This window comes from Python bivittatus, unplaced genomic scaffold (genome assembly GCF_059951505.1).
Source record: "Python bivittatus isolate LINGU-HERP-01145 unplaced genomic scaffold, Pbiv_v1 ctg000700_np1212, whole genome shotgun sequence".
Classification (NCBI taxonomy): domain Eukaryota; kingdom Metazoa; phylum Chordata; class Lepidosauria; order Squamata; family Pythonidae; genus Python; species Python bivittatus.
In genome coordinates this window covers 62,597,729-62,616,080 of record NW_028277098.1, presented here as the reverse complement: position 1 = coordinate 62,616,080, position 18,352 = coordinate 62,597,729, and the positions used below count along the sequence as shown (strand labels likewise).

General features: G+C 40.1%; 1 protein-coding gene across 1 annotated transcript in view; it reads right to left on the bottom strand.

Annotated features, from left to right (window-relative positions):
- Nucleotides 1-18,352, bottom strand: part of CDK18 (cyclin dependent kinase 18) — an 86,037-nt gene that overhangs the window by 13,678 nt on the left and 54,007 nt on the right. The window contains exons 3-15 of the mRNA XM_088128451.1: nucleotides 11,830-11,969; nucleotides 11,367-11,492; nucleotides 9,196-9,252; nucleotides 8,149-8,263; nucleotides 7,772-7,866; nucleotides 6,964-7,026; nucleotides 6,588-6,711; nucleotides 5,756-5,876; nucleotides 5,170-5,267; nucleotides 4,256-4,361; nucleotides 2,503-2,545; nucleotides 1,013-1,103; nucleotides 328-405 (exon numbers count right to left, since the gene is read on the bottom strand). Coding sequence (XP_087984577.1) covers nucleotides 328-405; nucleotides 1,013-1,103; nucleotides 2,503-2,545; nucleotides 4,256-4,361; nucleotides 5,170-5,267; nucleotides 5,756-5,876; nucleotides 6,588-6,711; nucleotides 6,964-7,026; nucleotides 7,772-7,866; nucleotides 8,149-8,263; nucleotides 9,196-9,252; nucleotides 11,367-11,492; nucleotides 11,830-11,969 — 1,257 coding nt within the window. The remainder of the gene's footprint in view (nucleotides 1-327; nucleotides 406-1,012; nucleotides 1,104-2,502; nucleotides 2,546-4,255; nucleotides 4,362-5,169; nucleotides 5,268-5,755; nucleotides 5,877-6,587; nucleotides 6,712-6,963; nucleotides 7,027-7,771; nucleotides 7,867-8,148; nucleotides 8,264-9,195; nucleotides 9,253-11,366; nucleotides 11,493-11,829; nucleotides 11,970-18,352) is intronic.

Genomic DNA, 18,352 nt, shown 5'->3' with positions numbered 1-18,352 from the left:
GGGATTTTTATATTCATTTACATGGGTTTTATGGGCTACCATGTGCTGCCACTGATCTCACCTGTGAATCATCAACTACCCAGGCTATATAACTAGCATGGTATATAGGTGGCAAACTAGCTGGCACACACCTTAACTTTATTTTTTAGAACAACAGTAATACTGAACAAAGATGGTTCAGTAACCATCTTTGAACAATATCTCATGAAATCTGATCCTCAGAACATATCTGGAGAGCCCGGTTGCTATGCACATCGCCAATCTATAACAGAACAATACAGAAGAGATTTCTGCAAAGCCTTCAGTCAAAGAGAAGCTGGTACCTACCAACGTGCTGGAAACTTGAGCCTCTGCAGCCAGGGTCCTTTTGAAGTTGAATTTCCTTCAAAGAAAAGATGGAGGCAGCTAGAGGAAAGAAGGAGAGGGAGACAGAAGTCATGGATTACATTTCTCAAAGGTCACTTGCCATTCTGATCCATTCCCTGTATGTTACCCAGAAGCCCCACTTGATTAAAGTGGATGAGCACCTACAGTAAGTACACCTGTAGAAGACTGACTGGATTAGCATCGCTGGTATCCACTGGATGTTGCTTATGTTACTAATGTTCTGGCAGCAACTTCTCTTCCCACATCTTCTGTTGTTTTGAAAAATTAAATTTCTCAGATTTTATTTTTTCCCACCCCTGCCCTTTTTCATATTTTATACATTTATTTTGTATGCTTGGGCTCTGAATTTCTGAGACTAAAATGCAGATGTGTTCAAAGTGACAGTGAAAAGTACAAAACACCTACAAACAATAAAATGCAGCTATCAACCATGCAGCACAGCAAGCCATATCTTAGTTCTTCTTAGGGAACTATGATACCTCTGGAACTTTACTGTGACTAAAGGCTTGCAGTAAACGATGCTTTGAGAGGATCTGGGAAAGGGCTTAATTTGTTCCACAACAATTGTCTTCATTCATACTTTGGAACTATTATTAAGTCATCTTATGTCCCATTGTATACTTACTCTCAGGAAGGAGGTGTACTCGTTCATCTAGGATCATAAAGTAGGGATGTCGTAGAGCTGATTCAGCAGAAATACGTTGTTTGGCTTCATACTTAGGGGGGAAAAAGACTTGAGTACACATTTGTACAGTAGTTTTACACATTGTTCCCAGATAATGATTCATTGTGTGGCTGCAGAGTTTTTAGACAATTGACTGATTTGAGGACATTACTCAGCTGAAGAAACACAAATGCTTGGCTGAATAGTATGACTGGGGATGCAAACTATACCAGAAAACATAAAACGCAACACTATTTTGCTACCTGTTATAACAATGCAGTTTTCCCAATCTCCTATGCAGTTTAGTGGAGGTGCTATACAAGTTGTGTTGTGTCATTTGTTTTAAGTCTGACCCCATGATCTCCAAATTCTTCTGTAAAATTGCATCCTGTCTGGTTTCTTCATGTTGTCCAGTCTGCAGTCATGCAAAACAACTGTACCTAAGAAAATCTATGTTTTTATTTTAGCTTTGGCTCAGCAAGGGGAAGTCAAGCAATTGCTGCAGAGCCAAACAACATCTCTTACAAAAGCCAGAACAGGACAAAAGAATCTTGGCAGCAGACAGACCAAAGCAACAAAAGAATCAACAAATCTGAGACTTGATAGCATCATAGATCAGACTGAGAATGGAGGAACATTTATGCCTGTTCACCATAATGATCAGACATTTTATGTTCCCTTGTAGGAATCCTTCTCTAAGTACTGGATTACCATTTAATTTCTACTATGGATATTTTGGTATTTCTGCAGCTGCTTGTCTTACTGGCCAATTACAGTGGCATCTTACTGTTTGAGCTGCTTGTCTTCTGGCCAATTACAGTGGAATTGCTGGTTTTGACTGGAGCTCCAAACTGTATTTCCCAGCTCACCAGCCCCACTGGAATAATTATGGAGAATAATCATCTCCAACATCTGTAAAACAGGGTCAGTTAACTAAGACCCAGAAGTGCTGTGGAGTGGCTTGATGGTCCAATTAGAATCATTCTGGGTCAACCTCATCCTACCCCATCCTCGCCACAGCACTTAGTTACAGCAATTCTTTTGATCTGAACTTGCCAGTCATGAAATTTTAATTATGCTAGATCTGCCTGCATGCTGGGGTAACACTACCATACTCACATGGCAGGGCTGCCAAAATGTGGAAAGGACAGCACTACCCATATTATTTTCAGCACCCATTTGACAGATCTTCAGCACTGAGAATCTTACTTTTTCACTTATAGAATAAAAACTGGCACCTAGAAGAATCCAGGGAAGCAGTAGAAATAATGCTTTGGGAAGGTTCCTTTGGATACATGGTCCCCCCTAGAATATCTCCCTGAGATTCTCAGGTAGGAAACCAAAGGTACTGAATTGGCACATCCCTTCAGCACATGGGTAGTAGTGGTGAAGTATCCGAGGGTTGAGCTGTGGCATTTCTGATACCTAGCTTAGCAGTCAAGGCCACCTACCAGGAGGAGACTTGTCAAAAGGTCAATTCCTTCTGTGTCTAGCCTGCAAGAGAAGAAAGGGGCCTGTTATATTTGGGAGACTCTTCAGGGAGCTGGCTCTTATTGCAGGACCAACACCTGAACATATGACTCCAGCTTGGATGAAAAGACCCAGATCAACTTCCCCAAAGTTGATGGCCCCACTAGGTGGTGATGGTCGAAACTGTAGTTCAATATGCCTGGAGGACGGCAGACTGGAGAAGCTAATTAGAAAATACTTACTTTAACTGTTGGCAATTTGAGTTCTTTCTTAGAGATGACACAGCACATTACAAATGCCTACACTTTACCTTTGCAGATTGAAATTCAAAGCGGTAATGCCATCTAGTGGCAGCCCCAGAAAAGAAGACAAGATTTTGTGCCCCTCCCCCACCTCAATCCCCTCTTATACAGGTAGTCCTTGACTTACAACTGTTTGTTCGGCAACCGTTTGGTTACGAACATGCTGAAGAAAGTGACTTATGGCTGGTGCTCAAGTGCCTGTTATGGCTGTTATGGCTGTTGCAGTGCCCCTGCAGTCACATGATCAAAATTTAGGCACTTGGCAGCCTGCCTGCACTTATGACCACAGGGGCGCATCAACTCCCTCCACCCACCTATCTCCCCCACATCTATGGCCTTTTGCTCCTCTGCCACTCTGCGCTCTGCCACCCCAGCTGACCTTTGTTGTCTTCTTGCTCCCGCTACTGACGAGACGTGCCCTTCCTGGCTGCTGGGCTGGGCTTCGGCTGTGGGGGAGAAAAAAAAGCAGCCCCTGAGCTGCAGTGCACCAAAATGCCCCTTTGGCCATGCTACTGGGTGGGGCTGGGCTGGGCTTTTGGCTTTTTTTTTTCACAGTGCAAAGCAGAAGTCCAATTCAGTCCCACCCAGGAGCATGGTGCAAAGGGGTGTTTCGGTGCACTGCGGTTCAGGGATGGCTTTTGGCTCCCCCCCACCTCCACAGCTGAAGCCCAGCTCAACTCACCCAGCAGCCAGGCTGGGCACACCTCGTCAGCAGTGGGAGCAAGAAGACAGCGAAGGCCAGCTAGGGCAGCGTAGTGCAGGGCGGCAGGGGGCTCGAAGTGCAGGGTGGCGAGGGTGACTGCTGCTGGGACTGGGCTGGGACAGCTGTGGCTTCCTGGGGCATGGCAAGCAGCCCCAGAGCCATGTGATTCTGGGGCTGCTTTCTACCCCACAACGCAGGGTGCAGGGTGGCTAGAAGGGAAGAGATGGGGGGATATAGGTGGATGGGGGGAGTTGGAGGCAGTCCTTTACCTTACTGAGGCTCGGGGCTGGGAGGGACCAAGTCTGGAATGGCTTAGATTGGGGTGGATGCTCACTTAATGACCTGCGATTCTCGGTTAACAATGGCAACCAGGACTGCCGGGATTGCGGTCACTAAGTGATGTGTTCACATGACATCTTGCTTTATGACTGCATCGCTTAGTGATGGAAGTCCCAGTTCCAATTGTAGTCGTAAGTCAAGGACTACCTGTAACACAGAGGATAAGAACGATGCATCTTGCATTGGGACAGAGAAAAATCCTCTGTGTTCACTGATGGCAGTGCAGATAGTCAGACAACTTTTCCAAGAGTTCCTTAAATTATCATTTGTTCCCTATGTCTCTTTCTCTAGTTATTTATCGCAGGACTGCTGATATGTTGCCCCTTGCCGTTCTTCCAAACAGCAGCTATGATCCATAATAAATTGGTCTGTCCTTGACACTGCCTCTACCTGGGTGCATGATTTATCAAGGGTTGGGCTCGATACTGTGTGAAATTGTAAGCTTTGAACTCCTCATTGGATGTGATGCCAGGCCAAGATTCTTCTGTAGGAGTTCCTGTAGGAAAGAAGGATTGGATGCATTAGGGAAGGATGAACACTTTTACTAGATCCACATGCAGCATGGCATGAGGTGGAATCTAGTATCTGTCATGTTAGAGCCCTGAAAATCTCAAACAATGAAACCAAGATTAAGAAACTCAAACTCACTAGTATATTTCTATTCCTTTGCACTGTAGAGAAATATTAAAAATGCATTCTCTGGAGAGTAGATTAAGCAATATAGAAATCAAGGGAAGCATCAGACTGACATATGAGATAAAGATGTTCTAGGCTAGCATCTTGATATTAGCAATGGTTATGGGTTTACCAATTCTATCAACCTCAGATCCTTTTGGTAAGAAATACCACAGATGAGTCTGGTAAATTGTGCTCCCCAAAAATTTATCTATCATTCTCCTATGGCACCTGCTTTCTTTGGGAATGGAAATGAAACTCCTTCCTTGTAATTCTCTGCAGTCCTGTGTTTGCTTATTCCAAATATCTGTATTTTGCCATGCAGTTTTTATCTCTATTTTATTTCTCTGGCAACAATTGCTCATAAAATAATATTCATGATTTTTTGAGAACACAAAGCATGGATATGAAGTTAATTACACAAGTGTGCCTATTTAGTAAAATAAAATCTGAAGGCATCATTTGGGTTGTCTTACTATAACAGAATTTCTTGGGCAGGGCTCCATATGCTCTATACTTTTCCCATTAAATTGCATATAGTCATTTAAGAATGAAATTTATTGTATTATCTTCCATTAGCCCTCCCTCCTCTCCAATCTATATATAGAAACAGAATGAGGAAGACTCACCCAACATTCTGAATATTAAATTAAGTTCTTCTTTCACAGTGGATCCTGGGAACATTGGACGTCCTGTGACCATTTCATAGTGTATGCAACCCACACCCCTAAAAGGAGAAGTGTTCATGAAGCAGAATTGACCAGTATGCCATCTCCTATCTTGCCTTGTCTACCTCTCATTAATTCAATCTCTGAAGAGAATGCTGAGTCCAGAATGACTCCAGAAGATCATGCAGGAGATAGGAGTGGTTCTTATTTTTTCCTATTGAATTGATAATGAGACAAGAGAGGTTTCAAGGAACATGAAAGAATGAGCCATGAAAATCTCTCTAATTACTTCCATCCTCTACAGCATCCTTCCCCGACCTGAGACTTTGGTCCTGCTAAGTGGCTGTCTGCAAAATGCACTCCCATCTTATTCAGACGATGGTCTATGAACACTGGCAGACAAAAAGACTATGCCATCAGCATGCCATGGAGTCTGGAAAAAGTGTGTATTGAGGGCAACCAAACCACTATTTTCTAATTTTAAAAAGAACCACAGGAAGAAGAATCATTTTACACATCTTCACCCATGCACAGACACTAGGCCTACCACATGTCAATGGGAGTGGAATATTCTGTAGATCCTAGTAGGACATCAGGAGGTCGGTACCATAATGTGACCACTTCATTGGAATATGTTTTTGTTGGGACAGACTTGGCTCTGGCTAGACCTAAGGATGAAACATATGCCAGTGAGATTCAGTTGCAGCTACTAATTAAGATTTATATTAAATTCATACTTATATTTGTTTTACAAAAACTCATATATTTTACAAAAAGAAGTCCTATGTAACTCAGTGCTTAGAATGGTGGTACATGTCACAGTTATGCATGCGCTACCTGGTTTGATTGTTCCACTTAGAGAACTAAGTTCATTAAGTTCAATGGAGCTTGTTCTCAGTAACAGAAGCAACTTAAAGATGCTTCTGAAAAAGTTTCTTACAATCTAATAACTTGTATAAGAGACCAAGTTATTTGTAAATAACATGCAGGAAAATATAAAAGAGAAAAAAGTTGCTTGAGATGTGTGACCCTAAAATTAAAAGCATCTATCAAAACATGTTCTGAAGGTCAGCAGAGTACAATAGAGGTTAATTTTTTTCCAGTAACCTTGAAGATTCCATGGGAAGCCTGCTAGGTGGTTGTACGATATTGTTATTTTCTCTGATCTTGGATTTTTCATGTTTTTATTTTGATTTATGTCCAGTGTTTTAAGATTGGCTATGTTGTTTTAATTGTTGCTGTGTTTGTATGCCGCCCAGAGTCACACTATGTGAGATGGGCAGCCATACACATTTGCTAAATAAGTAAATAAATAAATTCCATCACTCTGAAAGCAAGGGAGAACCTAAGCAAGAATATGGTTTCATTCACTAACTTACCAAAGTCAGCAAGTTTCAGCTCTCCTTTCCCATTAATGAGCAGATTCTGTGGCTTGAGATCTCTGTGTAGGATCTTATGCTGGTGGCAGTAGGATAAACCACGAAGCAGCTGGAACATGAAAATCTTGAAGCAGAAGATCAGAGAAGAAATAATTGGTACATTCACAGATTGTTTTTAGGAAATACAGATTCCTGAACCTGATGCCTTCCAGATATGCTAATTCCCAAATGGGAATTACAGTATGTAAACAGTAATCCAATATATTCGCAGGACACCAAATGGAGAAGGAATGCACAATTCTCTCACATGTTTATTTTACAAGAGAGGAAGCCTCTGTAAAGGCCATTCTTTATATCCATCTACCTGTCCACTCACCTTCACGTTGTACGTGCTCATCAGATTCCCACAGTTATCCAGGTACTGTTTCAAGTCACTGTCCTGAAAAGATAAGCATGTCCTGAGGGTGTAACTTGCTATGAGAAATGAGACACTCACAATTTCTTCAGCATCAGAAAATGCAAATCAAATTATATTTCCCAAGACTTCAGAAGCACAGGATGTGTTTGCAACAAGCTATTTCCTCCAGCAAAATATAGATTATAGTAAGATTATACAACTCTGAACTATGCAAGGTTTTCAGAGGTTTGTTGCATCATGTTTAATGAATATGCAGTTACAACTAACTGTTATGGGAGATAAAAAGTAATTCTTCTTCCAGCAAACGTACCCAATCCAGAGGCCATCTAAATGTTTGTTTCTTGATAAACACATCTGTTCCAGAGAATTCAAGTTTTCCCAACTCTAAACCAGATTTTGCTACTGCTAAGAAAATGCTATTTTCTTTCTCTCTCTTATACACACATCATTTCCATTACTATTTAAGGCCACTCTGTTCACCTTTTCTGGAAGGCTTAGCAAATGCAATAGGACTGAGTACATATGATGACTGAGTAAACAGGATTGCTATCTGTGCTACCTGGAGCACAGTTAAACAATGGCTGTGGACAATAAGTGAAGCATTTTCCAGTGGACATTTTCTACAAGGATACTGTTGATCAGCTAAGAGTAAAAACAAAACAAAACAAGCCTCAGAGCTGCTCAGAACCTTACTAATATACTCCAGGCAAGCCTGATGTTCCTGAGCCAGCTACTCTTTCCCTAAGAAAGAGATCCATAGACTTACCAGATATTCAAAGACAAGTGTGAGGGAGCATTTTGTGTGAATGATATCATGCAGAGTCACAATGTTGGCATGCTTTAGATTCTTCAGTAAGGAAACTGTAAGACAAAAGGATAACAATATCAATCATGCATCATCTGAAAGTGACAGAGCTGTGAGCTGGAATCACAGGCTCATCCCCACCCTTCCAGATTGATTGGACTACCTTTATGTAATTCCCAGGACACTTGAGTATGAATTATGGGAGGTGTAATCTAAGGCATCTGGAAGAAACCATGTTAGGGAAAACTGATCACCTATGCACCCTTACGAATATATCTAGAAAAATACATGCTATATGTTGCTGGTAGGTGGCTGGAAACCCAAAACCTGCTGTTTACCTTCCCGTATAGCTGTGCAGGGAGCCCCTTCTTCATGTTCCAACCTGATCTCCTTCAGCGCAACAAGATTCTTGGTGAGTTTGCTGCGTCCTTTAAAAACAGTAGCATAAGTGCCCTGTGAAGAAAGGGGCAACAAAAGTTAAGTAGCACAAAACGCAATCTATTTCACATCTTTCTCTCTAATTCTGGGCTCCCTGAACTGGATTAAATCACTCCTGAATCTTTTTTAATTTGGATTTAAAAATTCTCCACTGTCGCCATCTGCCAAACAAATTCCACAGAAAGGCTTGAACTAATATATTATTATTAGATTTTTATCCCATCTTTTAAAAAATATTTAGTCAAATCAAGGCAATGAACATACCTAATACTCCTGCCTCCTCCTGTTTTCCCCACAACAACAACCCTGTGAGGTGGGTTGGGCTGAGAGAGGGACTGGCCCAAAGTCCCCCAGCCGCCTTTCATGCCTAAGGAAGGCCTAGAACTCAGTCTCCTGATTTCTAGGCCAGCCCCTTTACTACACCAATTTTGCCATTTTTTCTTCCTAGTCCATTCTAATACAGAAAGTGCATTTGATTTAGGTAGCACGCTGGGAATGGCCATGATAGATGGCAGAGGTCAATACCTTCATGTCTATCTGGTGATGAACATGGCATGTGAGCTGCAACTTGGAATGTAAGAGGAATAAATGGTAATGAAGAGGATGTATTGTAATGTAAGAGGAATTAATGAATTAACTAATGAAATAAAAAGAAAAATATGTTATATGAAACTAAATAAAAGGACAAGGATATAATAAACTCTACCGAAGGTGGTCTGGCTATACTCTAAGGCACTCAACAGTAACTATTTTTTTTTATGCAGATAAATCCTATGGTCATGTTTAAATTCAGTTCAGAAATAGAGAGGTTTTAAACATTTAAACTCCTAAATGTTAAATGACTATTTCCCAAAGCAGATTGCAAAAGGTAAAAATGATCACAAAGATACAGTAGGAACTTACAAAGGATGAAGGATGGGATTGATAATATTTCAGATTATTCTTACCTCCCCCAGCTTTTCCAGTTTAACATAGGTTTCCATCTTCCCAAACCCAATGTCTGACTATCATAAAAAAGGAAGAAATATCAGTACAAAATACAATATTAAGAAACTCACAACACAGGCCAACACATGTCTATTAAGAAGTCTACTTCACTGAGTTTTACTTCTAGGAGACATAAGCTTACCAATGGTTACATTCTGTAAAAAACATATTGCTTCAAACAAATTCTCTGGGAAATAAAATGAAGACAGGTCCTTGAACTTGCAGCTCAACATACTGCATCAGTTACTTCCTGAAAGTGCACAATCAACAGCCAGTTGCTGGGAAGCACCAGCCATTTTGTCTTTCAAGAACCTGGAGAACTCTTGCTTCTTCCCATTGCAGACTTAAAGCACGTCCACTCACATCACTGTCTTGCTTGGGTGTTTTGCAGCAAGCAATATTTCTAATACCTACTCCTCAAATGGCCTGTTACTTTGCGCAGCCCATACATTAATTAAAAGTGAGGGTTGCCTGGGTGGTTCTCTCCTTTGCTTATGCAATATAAAGATATTGATCCAGGGGTCAAGGTAACCAGATTAATTCTCCAGCTTTTCCCCTAACACCTTGTGTGACATCAGAAGTCATAGTCAGACGGCTTTGGCTTCTCATAGATTCTATTCCCATAGAATATCACAATGCTTGAAAAACTAACATTATCTATTTAGGTTGAATTTTACTCAGCAAATATGGTAACTGGTTTCCAAAAAATATATATAGTAGTAATGAAGATGAAAGATTCATAGGATTAATCATTCTAGGGTGCTAAGAGGTTTTCTATGGAAGTATGAAATATGTTTGGCTCATGTGTCCCATTTTAAACATACTTACTATTCAACAGCAGGTGGTGGTAAAGACACATATTTTTAAACAACAACAACAAGGTTTTTAGAAATATTTCATTCTCAGTTCAATAAAGAAGTGTTATTAGCTAGATTAGAAGTGGAACAATAACAGGACATGACTGTTCATCTCTTGGTGAAACTGATACTCTAGTACAGGCAGTTCTCATTTAGTGACCAAAATTGGGACTGGCAATTCAGTTGTTAAGCAAAGTGGTTGCTAAGTGAAACTGTGACTGTGCTTACAATTTCCCCTCAGCTTTCCTTTGCTTTACAGACCTGCGAAGGTCGTAAATGCAAGGAGTGGTCACAAAGTTATTTTTTCATAGTAACTGTGAAAAGTCGCTAAATGAGCCAGTTGCTAATTGAGGACTAACTATATCAGAAAGGAAAAATATTAAAATCATTATGCTACTTTACAGTGAAAACATTTAAATGATTTCTTTAAGCTGAATTTGTAAGAATTGAGAGAAACTCTAAGCAAGCTTCTAGCCAATGATCATGTACCATCTGATCACATTACAACCTAAACACAAAAACTGTGGACAGAAGGAACAGTCAGTAACTTGGGTTCTCCCATAGCAGGTTTTGCTAAAGAAACAGAATGGCCAATATCCACATCAGGGATTCCATATTTGGGCTACAAAAGCAGCAAAGTTTTAGAATTTCATGTATATATTTCCTGTCATCTAGTAGTCATTTGGATGTTTGTAGTTCAGGCATGGTATGCCTAAGTTTATCTGAAATATATCATAATAATGTGCTTATACCACAGCTTATTCCACTGGAAATTCAAGGTTGATTGCATACAAACTCCAAAAATGTTATCATAGGTTAGTACTGTATAAAACACGACTTATTTGAAATTATTTTTTTCCAATTTAGTAAAAATTCTAAATAAAGGAAGTTTGATGTGATTAGATGTCCAACAAATGTAGCAGCACATTTATAAATTTACAAAAAACATGCATTGCTAATTTAGTGGCTTATTGATATTTATCAGTTACTATTCAGATGGAATTGCACAGATAAACAGGAACTCCTTGGATATGTTTCATTTTTTCCATTTTAGAATTCCAATTTCTAATCCTTGCTCTTATAGAAAAAACAAATTACTTTCTGAACTTGGCTGCAACACAGATAAATAGAACACTCATACTACAAACACTTCCAGTGTTGTTTCAATACTAATGTTTAAATCATTCATCTGGGAGACATTCACACAAATATATGAGAACAGACACATGCTAAATTGCATGGAACTGTATTTTTCCATGAGTCTTGGGACTCACAAGAGATGCCCGTCGTGACATCCTGCTCAGAGGCTTAGAAATCTCTGGATTTTCCATTTCTAGCTTCTGGAGGAATTCTGGGGGCAGGTGAATATCCATAGGCAGAGAGAGACGCTTGCTCACATCCTGGGAAGAAAATAACACATCACAGATGACAAGATCCTCCAAATTGGATAGCAGATCCAATTGTGAAACAATACAGTACAGCTTTAATAATTGCCAGGTTACATCCATTGTTACCCATTGTGGGAGTTCTTCTAGACATAAAAATATATAATCCTGTTACATAATAAAATACATTTTAAAAGAAAACTAGATAGGCCATTGATATATGAAGCCAGCTCCCTTCTGTGTCAGACCTTCCAATTGTACCTTGCTATGTTTAAAAGGGGCCCATCTCCCAGAACTCCATCAGCATCATTTCTGCCATTGGGCAAAATGTGTCTACCAGTTTGCAGGTTACCTCCATAGAAAAGCGGCGCTGGTTGCCATTTCGGTAACGCACAGGAGTTGGGGACCGACCTTCCAAAGGTGAGGCAGACCTGGGCTGCATTCGGATGTCCCTATTCAGGTGACCCAGATGTAAATGTCCTTGTGCCATATCTGGTCAGAAAGGAAGAATAAATAGCAAATCACCAGGTGACCGTAGAGACCGGCAACGCCTGGGACAATTTGGGGGCTGAGATAAACACAAAGTAACACAGAACAACTTAAAATATTTAAATCAGTAGGTGAAGCATATGTCATAAAGAAGGCTGGCAGTCTATTTTTGATTCAATGTGGACAGGAAAAGCTGAAAATTATTTTAACTTTTAGAATACATTTTATCCTGTAAGTCAACTCAAAATTTGAATGTTACTTGTTAAATGTTAGCTTGCATCCTGACATTCCAGTTCATCGTTACAAAGTCATCTGCATTAGTACTTAGATTTTTCTTAATATCGAAGTGCTACTCATAAGTGGAAAATGACTCTCTGTTTGCAGACAATCCTACTTGTTATCCAAATGTTATCATGGCAAATATTTCTACTTCCATGAAATAAAACCAGTATTATAACCACTAATTAATCCATTCTTTTGGGTATGAATTGGACTGAGAACTATAGGTAACTTTCATTTCTCATTTTGTATAGCTTGTAGCAATATATATTTTTTCTTTACTCAGAGCAGATGACTGTAAACATGTGGCTTTTGTACAAAAACAAACAACCCGCCCTCCCAGCTTTGTGTAAAAGCCCTTAAAGGCCAACTAGCATTAAACATTCTCCAAAAATGTTCCATATTTTCAGACTTCTAATTTATCTCAATCTGATGCTAGCATACGTGCATGTGCACACACACTATTAGCATATTAAACTATCATTTTGGAAGCACAGATCCTTCTTCCTGACTGCAATACTTCAGTGCTTTATCACCACGGTTGATGGAATTCCACAGATTAACACTGTGTTCCACTCTGTGCGATGCTATAATGTTGGCATCTATCATGAGCTAAATTTATTTCCTCAGGTTCTGACTACTGCATGCCAGAGTATGCACTTTTCAGATTCTCTTAGTAGTTTGTGTACCATATGCTATATACTAAATACCATCAGTTTTTCAGGTAGTTTGTAAATGTTTTAACTGTTGGGGTTATGCTCAAGGAAAAGGACATTAATATCCCCTATCCTAGTAATTAGGGTGAGTTGGACAATCAGGTACCAGAGATCCCACATGGAACACAATAAAATTGTCTAAACAGGGACCATGATGTAGAGGGCAGACATGGATCATACCACACTGAATCCCAGCCTTTTCCCTAGAAGACAGAAACAGCCACCTGTGAATTAATTTAGTACTCTCCAGGCTACTGAGACGCCCATGCCATTCCAAACTCCTCAATTCTAGCTGAGGACCAGAGCCAAAGAGGGTCACTGTCATATAAACAGGGTATAGAGGATTAAACTAAACATTAGTTGTGCATGCTTCAATGACCTGTCATTAGGGTAGCTCCGCTTTTTCAGACTTCCGCTGCTACTTCAAGAGTCACACAGACTTGAATGAGTAGATTCCTTATATTTGTGAGAGGTTCAAAGCATTTTTTTTCCCAAATAGCTTTTCAAGTGTGTTCACCTGAAAAGAGTGAACACTCTTTCACAAGTGTTCACTCTTCACTTGTTAACTGGTAGTGTTATTGAGAAAAGGTGACCCTCTCTAAGAAATATAAGTGATCTCTTGAGAAAGTAGTTCTGAAGTGTTGTTGAGCCATAAATGGAAAATGAAATCTGAAAGAAAGGTGCCTTCCATGTGTAACTACTTCTCCATGGTCCACAGTTTGATGGCTGTTGTTTAAGAGTTCTGGAGAAGGGAGACCCAGACAGAAGTTCAGCAAAACACTTCACATTTTCACTGAAGGGATCCATTACATAAAATTCTCAGAATTTGCAGAGGCATTTCTATGAAAAGCATGCAAACAAAAGAACTGTTTCATAATTATAACTCACCTAACAGAGCGGTACCACCTGCTTATTCCATAGCCCTTCTACAAGGTAATATTGGACCTTTCACAAAGGACAGAAAAGATGGATGCAGGTACACCAAAGCTAAAACACAGTTCAGACGCAGGATCTACTAAAGCATCTCTGTCAGATGACTATCCAGCCTCTGAAGAACTTAGGATGCTCTTCCTGATTTCTAGCCTGAATCTACTTCCTTACAGTTTTAAACCATTGGTTTCGGTCCTGCCCTCTTGCACAATAAATAATACAGCCACTCCCTCCAGATATCTGAAGACTGCAATCACATCTCCCCTCAGCCATCTCTTTTTAAAATTAAACGTACCCAGATCCTTTAACTTTTCCTCCTATAGTTTGGTTTCCAGATCTCTCATCATTGTGGTAATGTTTTATGTACGCTCTTTGCACAGATATATAATGCTATTAATGCAGGAAAAACAAATAGGAAACAACCCCCCCCCCAATTTTGTAGATAATTTTAAAGAAAGATTTTAAACACATGTTAACATTTTAATGATGTAAGCTGCAGTTGGGTGGCCATTGAATGAATGAATGAATGAATGAATGAATGAATGAATGAACGAATGAATGAACAAATGCCAACCTAGCAGACAAATAGGTCTTTGGTCTAATCCAGCACAGTGCTTCTTATGTTTTATGCTTTGTGTGAAACATTTTTACTTAATCCAGTATGTAGTTTGATTGTGTAAACCTACCATAATAACTTTAGTGGAGGTGAAAAAGTATTTTAGTACAAATGTAAACATTGATTAAAATAACAGGCAACTGTTGATGTGGTACCAGTTTGAAAAATAGCAGTAGAGCGAGCTGAACTAAAGAAGTGTGGTAGAAGAGCTCAGCTGAATAAAATATAAATACATATCTCTAACCCTTGTTTCTTCACAAAGATGGAAGAATAGCAAGGTGGCTCACATTTGCAATGGTTGCAGCATCCTGTGGTCATGTGATCACCATTTGCAACCTTCCCTGCCAGCTTCCCTCAAGCAAAGTCAGCCGGGATCTCAGGGATCTCGTACTTGGTAGCATGCACTTGCACTGCAGCATCCCCTCCCCAGCCTGCATGCACTCGTGCAGCATCTCCCTACCTCACTCCATAGTACTCACCCGCCCTTTGGCCTGCTTGCGAGCTGCCCGGGACTTGCAATTTCCAGCCGGCTTCCCCATTGACTTTGCTTGTGGGAAGCCAGCAGGAAGTGGCAAGTTGCAGTCACATGAAGTCCTTGCTTAATGACCTGCGCTTTTCGCTTAACAGTGGCAATGTTCTATTAGATGAATGTTTGGCTCAACTGAACAGGAAAGTCTTTTTCAAGAGCCCAGCTGAAATGAATCCTTGTGGGCAAATTCTATTTATTTCATGATATGAGACAGGCTCCTAATGCACCATGCCAATAGTTCCTAGGAAAAGAGGAGATTTTCCTGGAATAGAGGTTTGTGTTGAAATATTCCAAAGATTTGTCATCAATAACACACATGTCAAAAATATGTACCACTCTTACCAGTCTTCCAAACTGCAGTATTTCTAGGTGCTTCCTTGGGACCCTGGCCCTTAAATTCTAAGCCATTTCTATTCCAGAAATATCAAAGCATCGGTACATTATCATTTAAACACACTGGTAGATGCTTTTTAGAATTTTGCAACAGAAATATTTTCCAGTCCTACCTGGAGATACTGAGGACTAAACATTGTTTTTTATCTGCCTCTTTATGCATGTGTTTGAAGTGGGTGCTTATTGTGCAATTCTCTGACTCATTCAAGGAATTGGGGGATAAGGTCCAGAAATTATCTTCCTTGTTCTCCCTTCACTTCTTCTACTGAGAGAGATGGAGGAAAAGAGGAAATAGCTGCACATAATGTGGATTATGGCACTAGAAGCCATTCTGAGTATTCACTGTAGGTTGGCCTATCAAGTTCTCTTAACTACAAATGACCACAGTGTGGTTTTAACATGAACTTAAGAGTTGGCTTCCAAGTTCTTCTTGGAATATTCTTGTTTAGCTATAGTTTTTAATGTGATGAATACAGCCAACCATACTTCTACATTTTTTCTCTACTTAATGGTTCTGTTTGATTTTCCATTGCTGCATTGTTTTAGTAAGGCAACAGTGCTGTCACATCCACCTGCCTCTGAAAATTTTATGAAAGGGCAGACATAATGAAGTCTCCAGTTACACTGATTTCTTTAAAGGATGTCAACTTATAAAAGTTACTTAGGATGGGCAGCAGAGCAATGCTGTTTATGTACTGACAGTACAATATTAGTTCAATAGGTGCATCATAAAAATCAATAGATTAAAGGAGTCCAAGGGGGAGAACTGCTGGATCAGAAAAACACATTTGATCACAGTCCCAAGCAAAATTTCTCTCTCCCCCCCCCCCAATTCTTACAGCTGCATCTCTTCTGCCTGCTTATCACAGGAAATGTAATGCATAGCATGAAAAGGCCAAATATCAGCAGGTGGACTTCTGAGCAAACTAAAATGCAATGTTTAATTTGCCTAAAGCATGCCCCCCTCCTAGGGCTTGGCTTGCTGCTTACAATTTCACCAGCTGAGAATTACCTCCCATGGCAAGCATGACTTTCAATCTACTTGGACAGTTGTCCAATTTCTGATGAATCTGCATGTACCGCACAGCTTAAAACAATAGTCTGCCTTGGTTTTAGTCTCAGGACTAAAAAGCTGCAGGCCAACTTAAAAGTACCTATAGTTCCCAAATATTGGCTTTCCCCCAGTCCATTTGGGGGAACCAAAACCACTCCCAAAATGTTCAATGTAAGGATCTTCCAAATGTATAATCTGCACTTAGAATGGCAAATTTGGGAGGCCACTTCAGCCATAGTCTAAACTGATAAGTTTCAAGATTCCATGGATGCATGGGGGTGGGGGTGGGGCAATTAGGCAGGGTAGTGAACAGATTCACAACCAGCTTTGGATGTGTGGCACAGAGTTGCACAGTTTTTCTACTAGTCTCCAAAAACAAAACAAAACAAAACAAAACAAAACCCCCCGTTGATCTAGATTCCCTGAATACAGTATATGTCTCACGAACATATTGTAGCAGATACAGAACAGAATCTGAGTTCATATATATGCTAAAAGCCTATAAGGCAACTGAACAGAAAGATTCCACATCAAACATCAGAATGCAGGTGTCAAAATTAAAAAAAAAATCAAATTAAGAAATTATTAGGTGAGAGAAAGCAATATGAAAATAAAACAGCAAGTAGCATGTTCACTTATATACAATGTAGATTTCTGATGAAGGTAATACAGGTAGTCCTCACTTAATGACCACAATTGGGACTGGCAACTCTGATGCTAAGCAATGCGATCATTAAGCATAACATCATGTGACAGCATCGGACTTATGACATCAGTTCCACTGTCATCATTAAACAAATAATCACAGGTTGTTAAGCGAATTTCACTGCCGGCTTCTCCATTGACTCTACTTGTCAGAAGCTGGCAGTTAAGCTTGCAAATGGCGATCACATGACAACAGGACGCTGCAACCAACATAAATGTGTGCTGGTTGCAAAGTGCCCAAATGGTGATCATGTGACTGCAGGGATGCTGCAATGGCCACAAGTTTGAGGAGCGGTCATAAACCTATTTTTTCAGTGCCATTGTAACTTTGAACGATCACCGAATGAGGCAGTTGGCGACGACTACCTGTATGGACAAGAAAGGAGGGAGGAGAGAATAAGAGATACAACATTATCCTGTGATGACAGCAGGTTGTGCTAAAAGGCCTAGATGGAGTAGGAAGCCTAGGAGGCGTCTCCATCCTAACCGCTTTGGCCAAAGGATTAACTGGACTTGAAGGCAGCCTCTGGGAGAACATTGCAGAGACCTGTTCAGTTCTGTTTCACTTTTTACGTGAATCACAGACAGCCCTGCCACTCAGCATATAATGAGGGTGCATAAGGTATCAAAGTAAATTAAAAGGGAAATCACAGACATCCCTCTGCCTTTGATGAGCCTCCCTCTTTTATCAATATATTTAAACACGGCCTCTGTCAAATCAAGATTTGATCTCCTGGGGAACTAGGCCAGAATCTCTTTGCTTTGCTTGAATCACAAGTCTTAATTACTTAGTTAAAGCATTAACATTTCTGTTCAGTTCTAAAGACCATGCTCCACAAAAATCTCCCTTAAATATGGCCTATTCAATTTTATACCCTTTATTGCTTGTACTCCAATAACTCTATCAATGAAAAAACTTGAACTCACAAAAATATTTTCCTTTATGGCTCTTCTATAGAGAAGAGAGAGGGGGGACAATCTCCACTGTATAAACAGAAAGCGAGGCCTAAAGAATCTTCACAACTTGTCCAAGTTCATTCTGAGATTTTATAGAGAAGAAGAGAATGATATCTACATATCTACTGCTGTTACAACTCTGAAGCTGTGCTTTATGGATCTCAAAGTTCTCTAACTGAATGTGAATCACAGGGAGCCAGATGACAC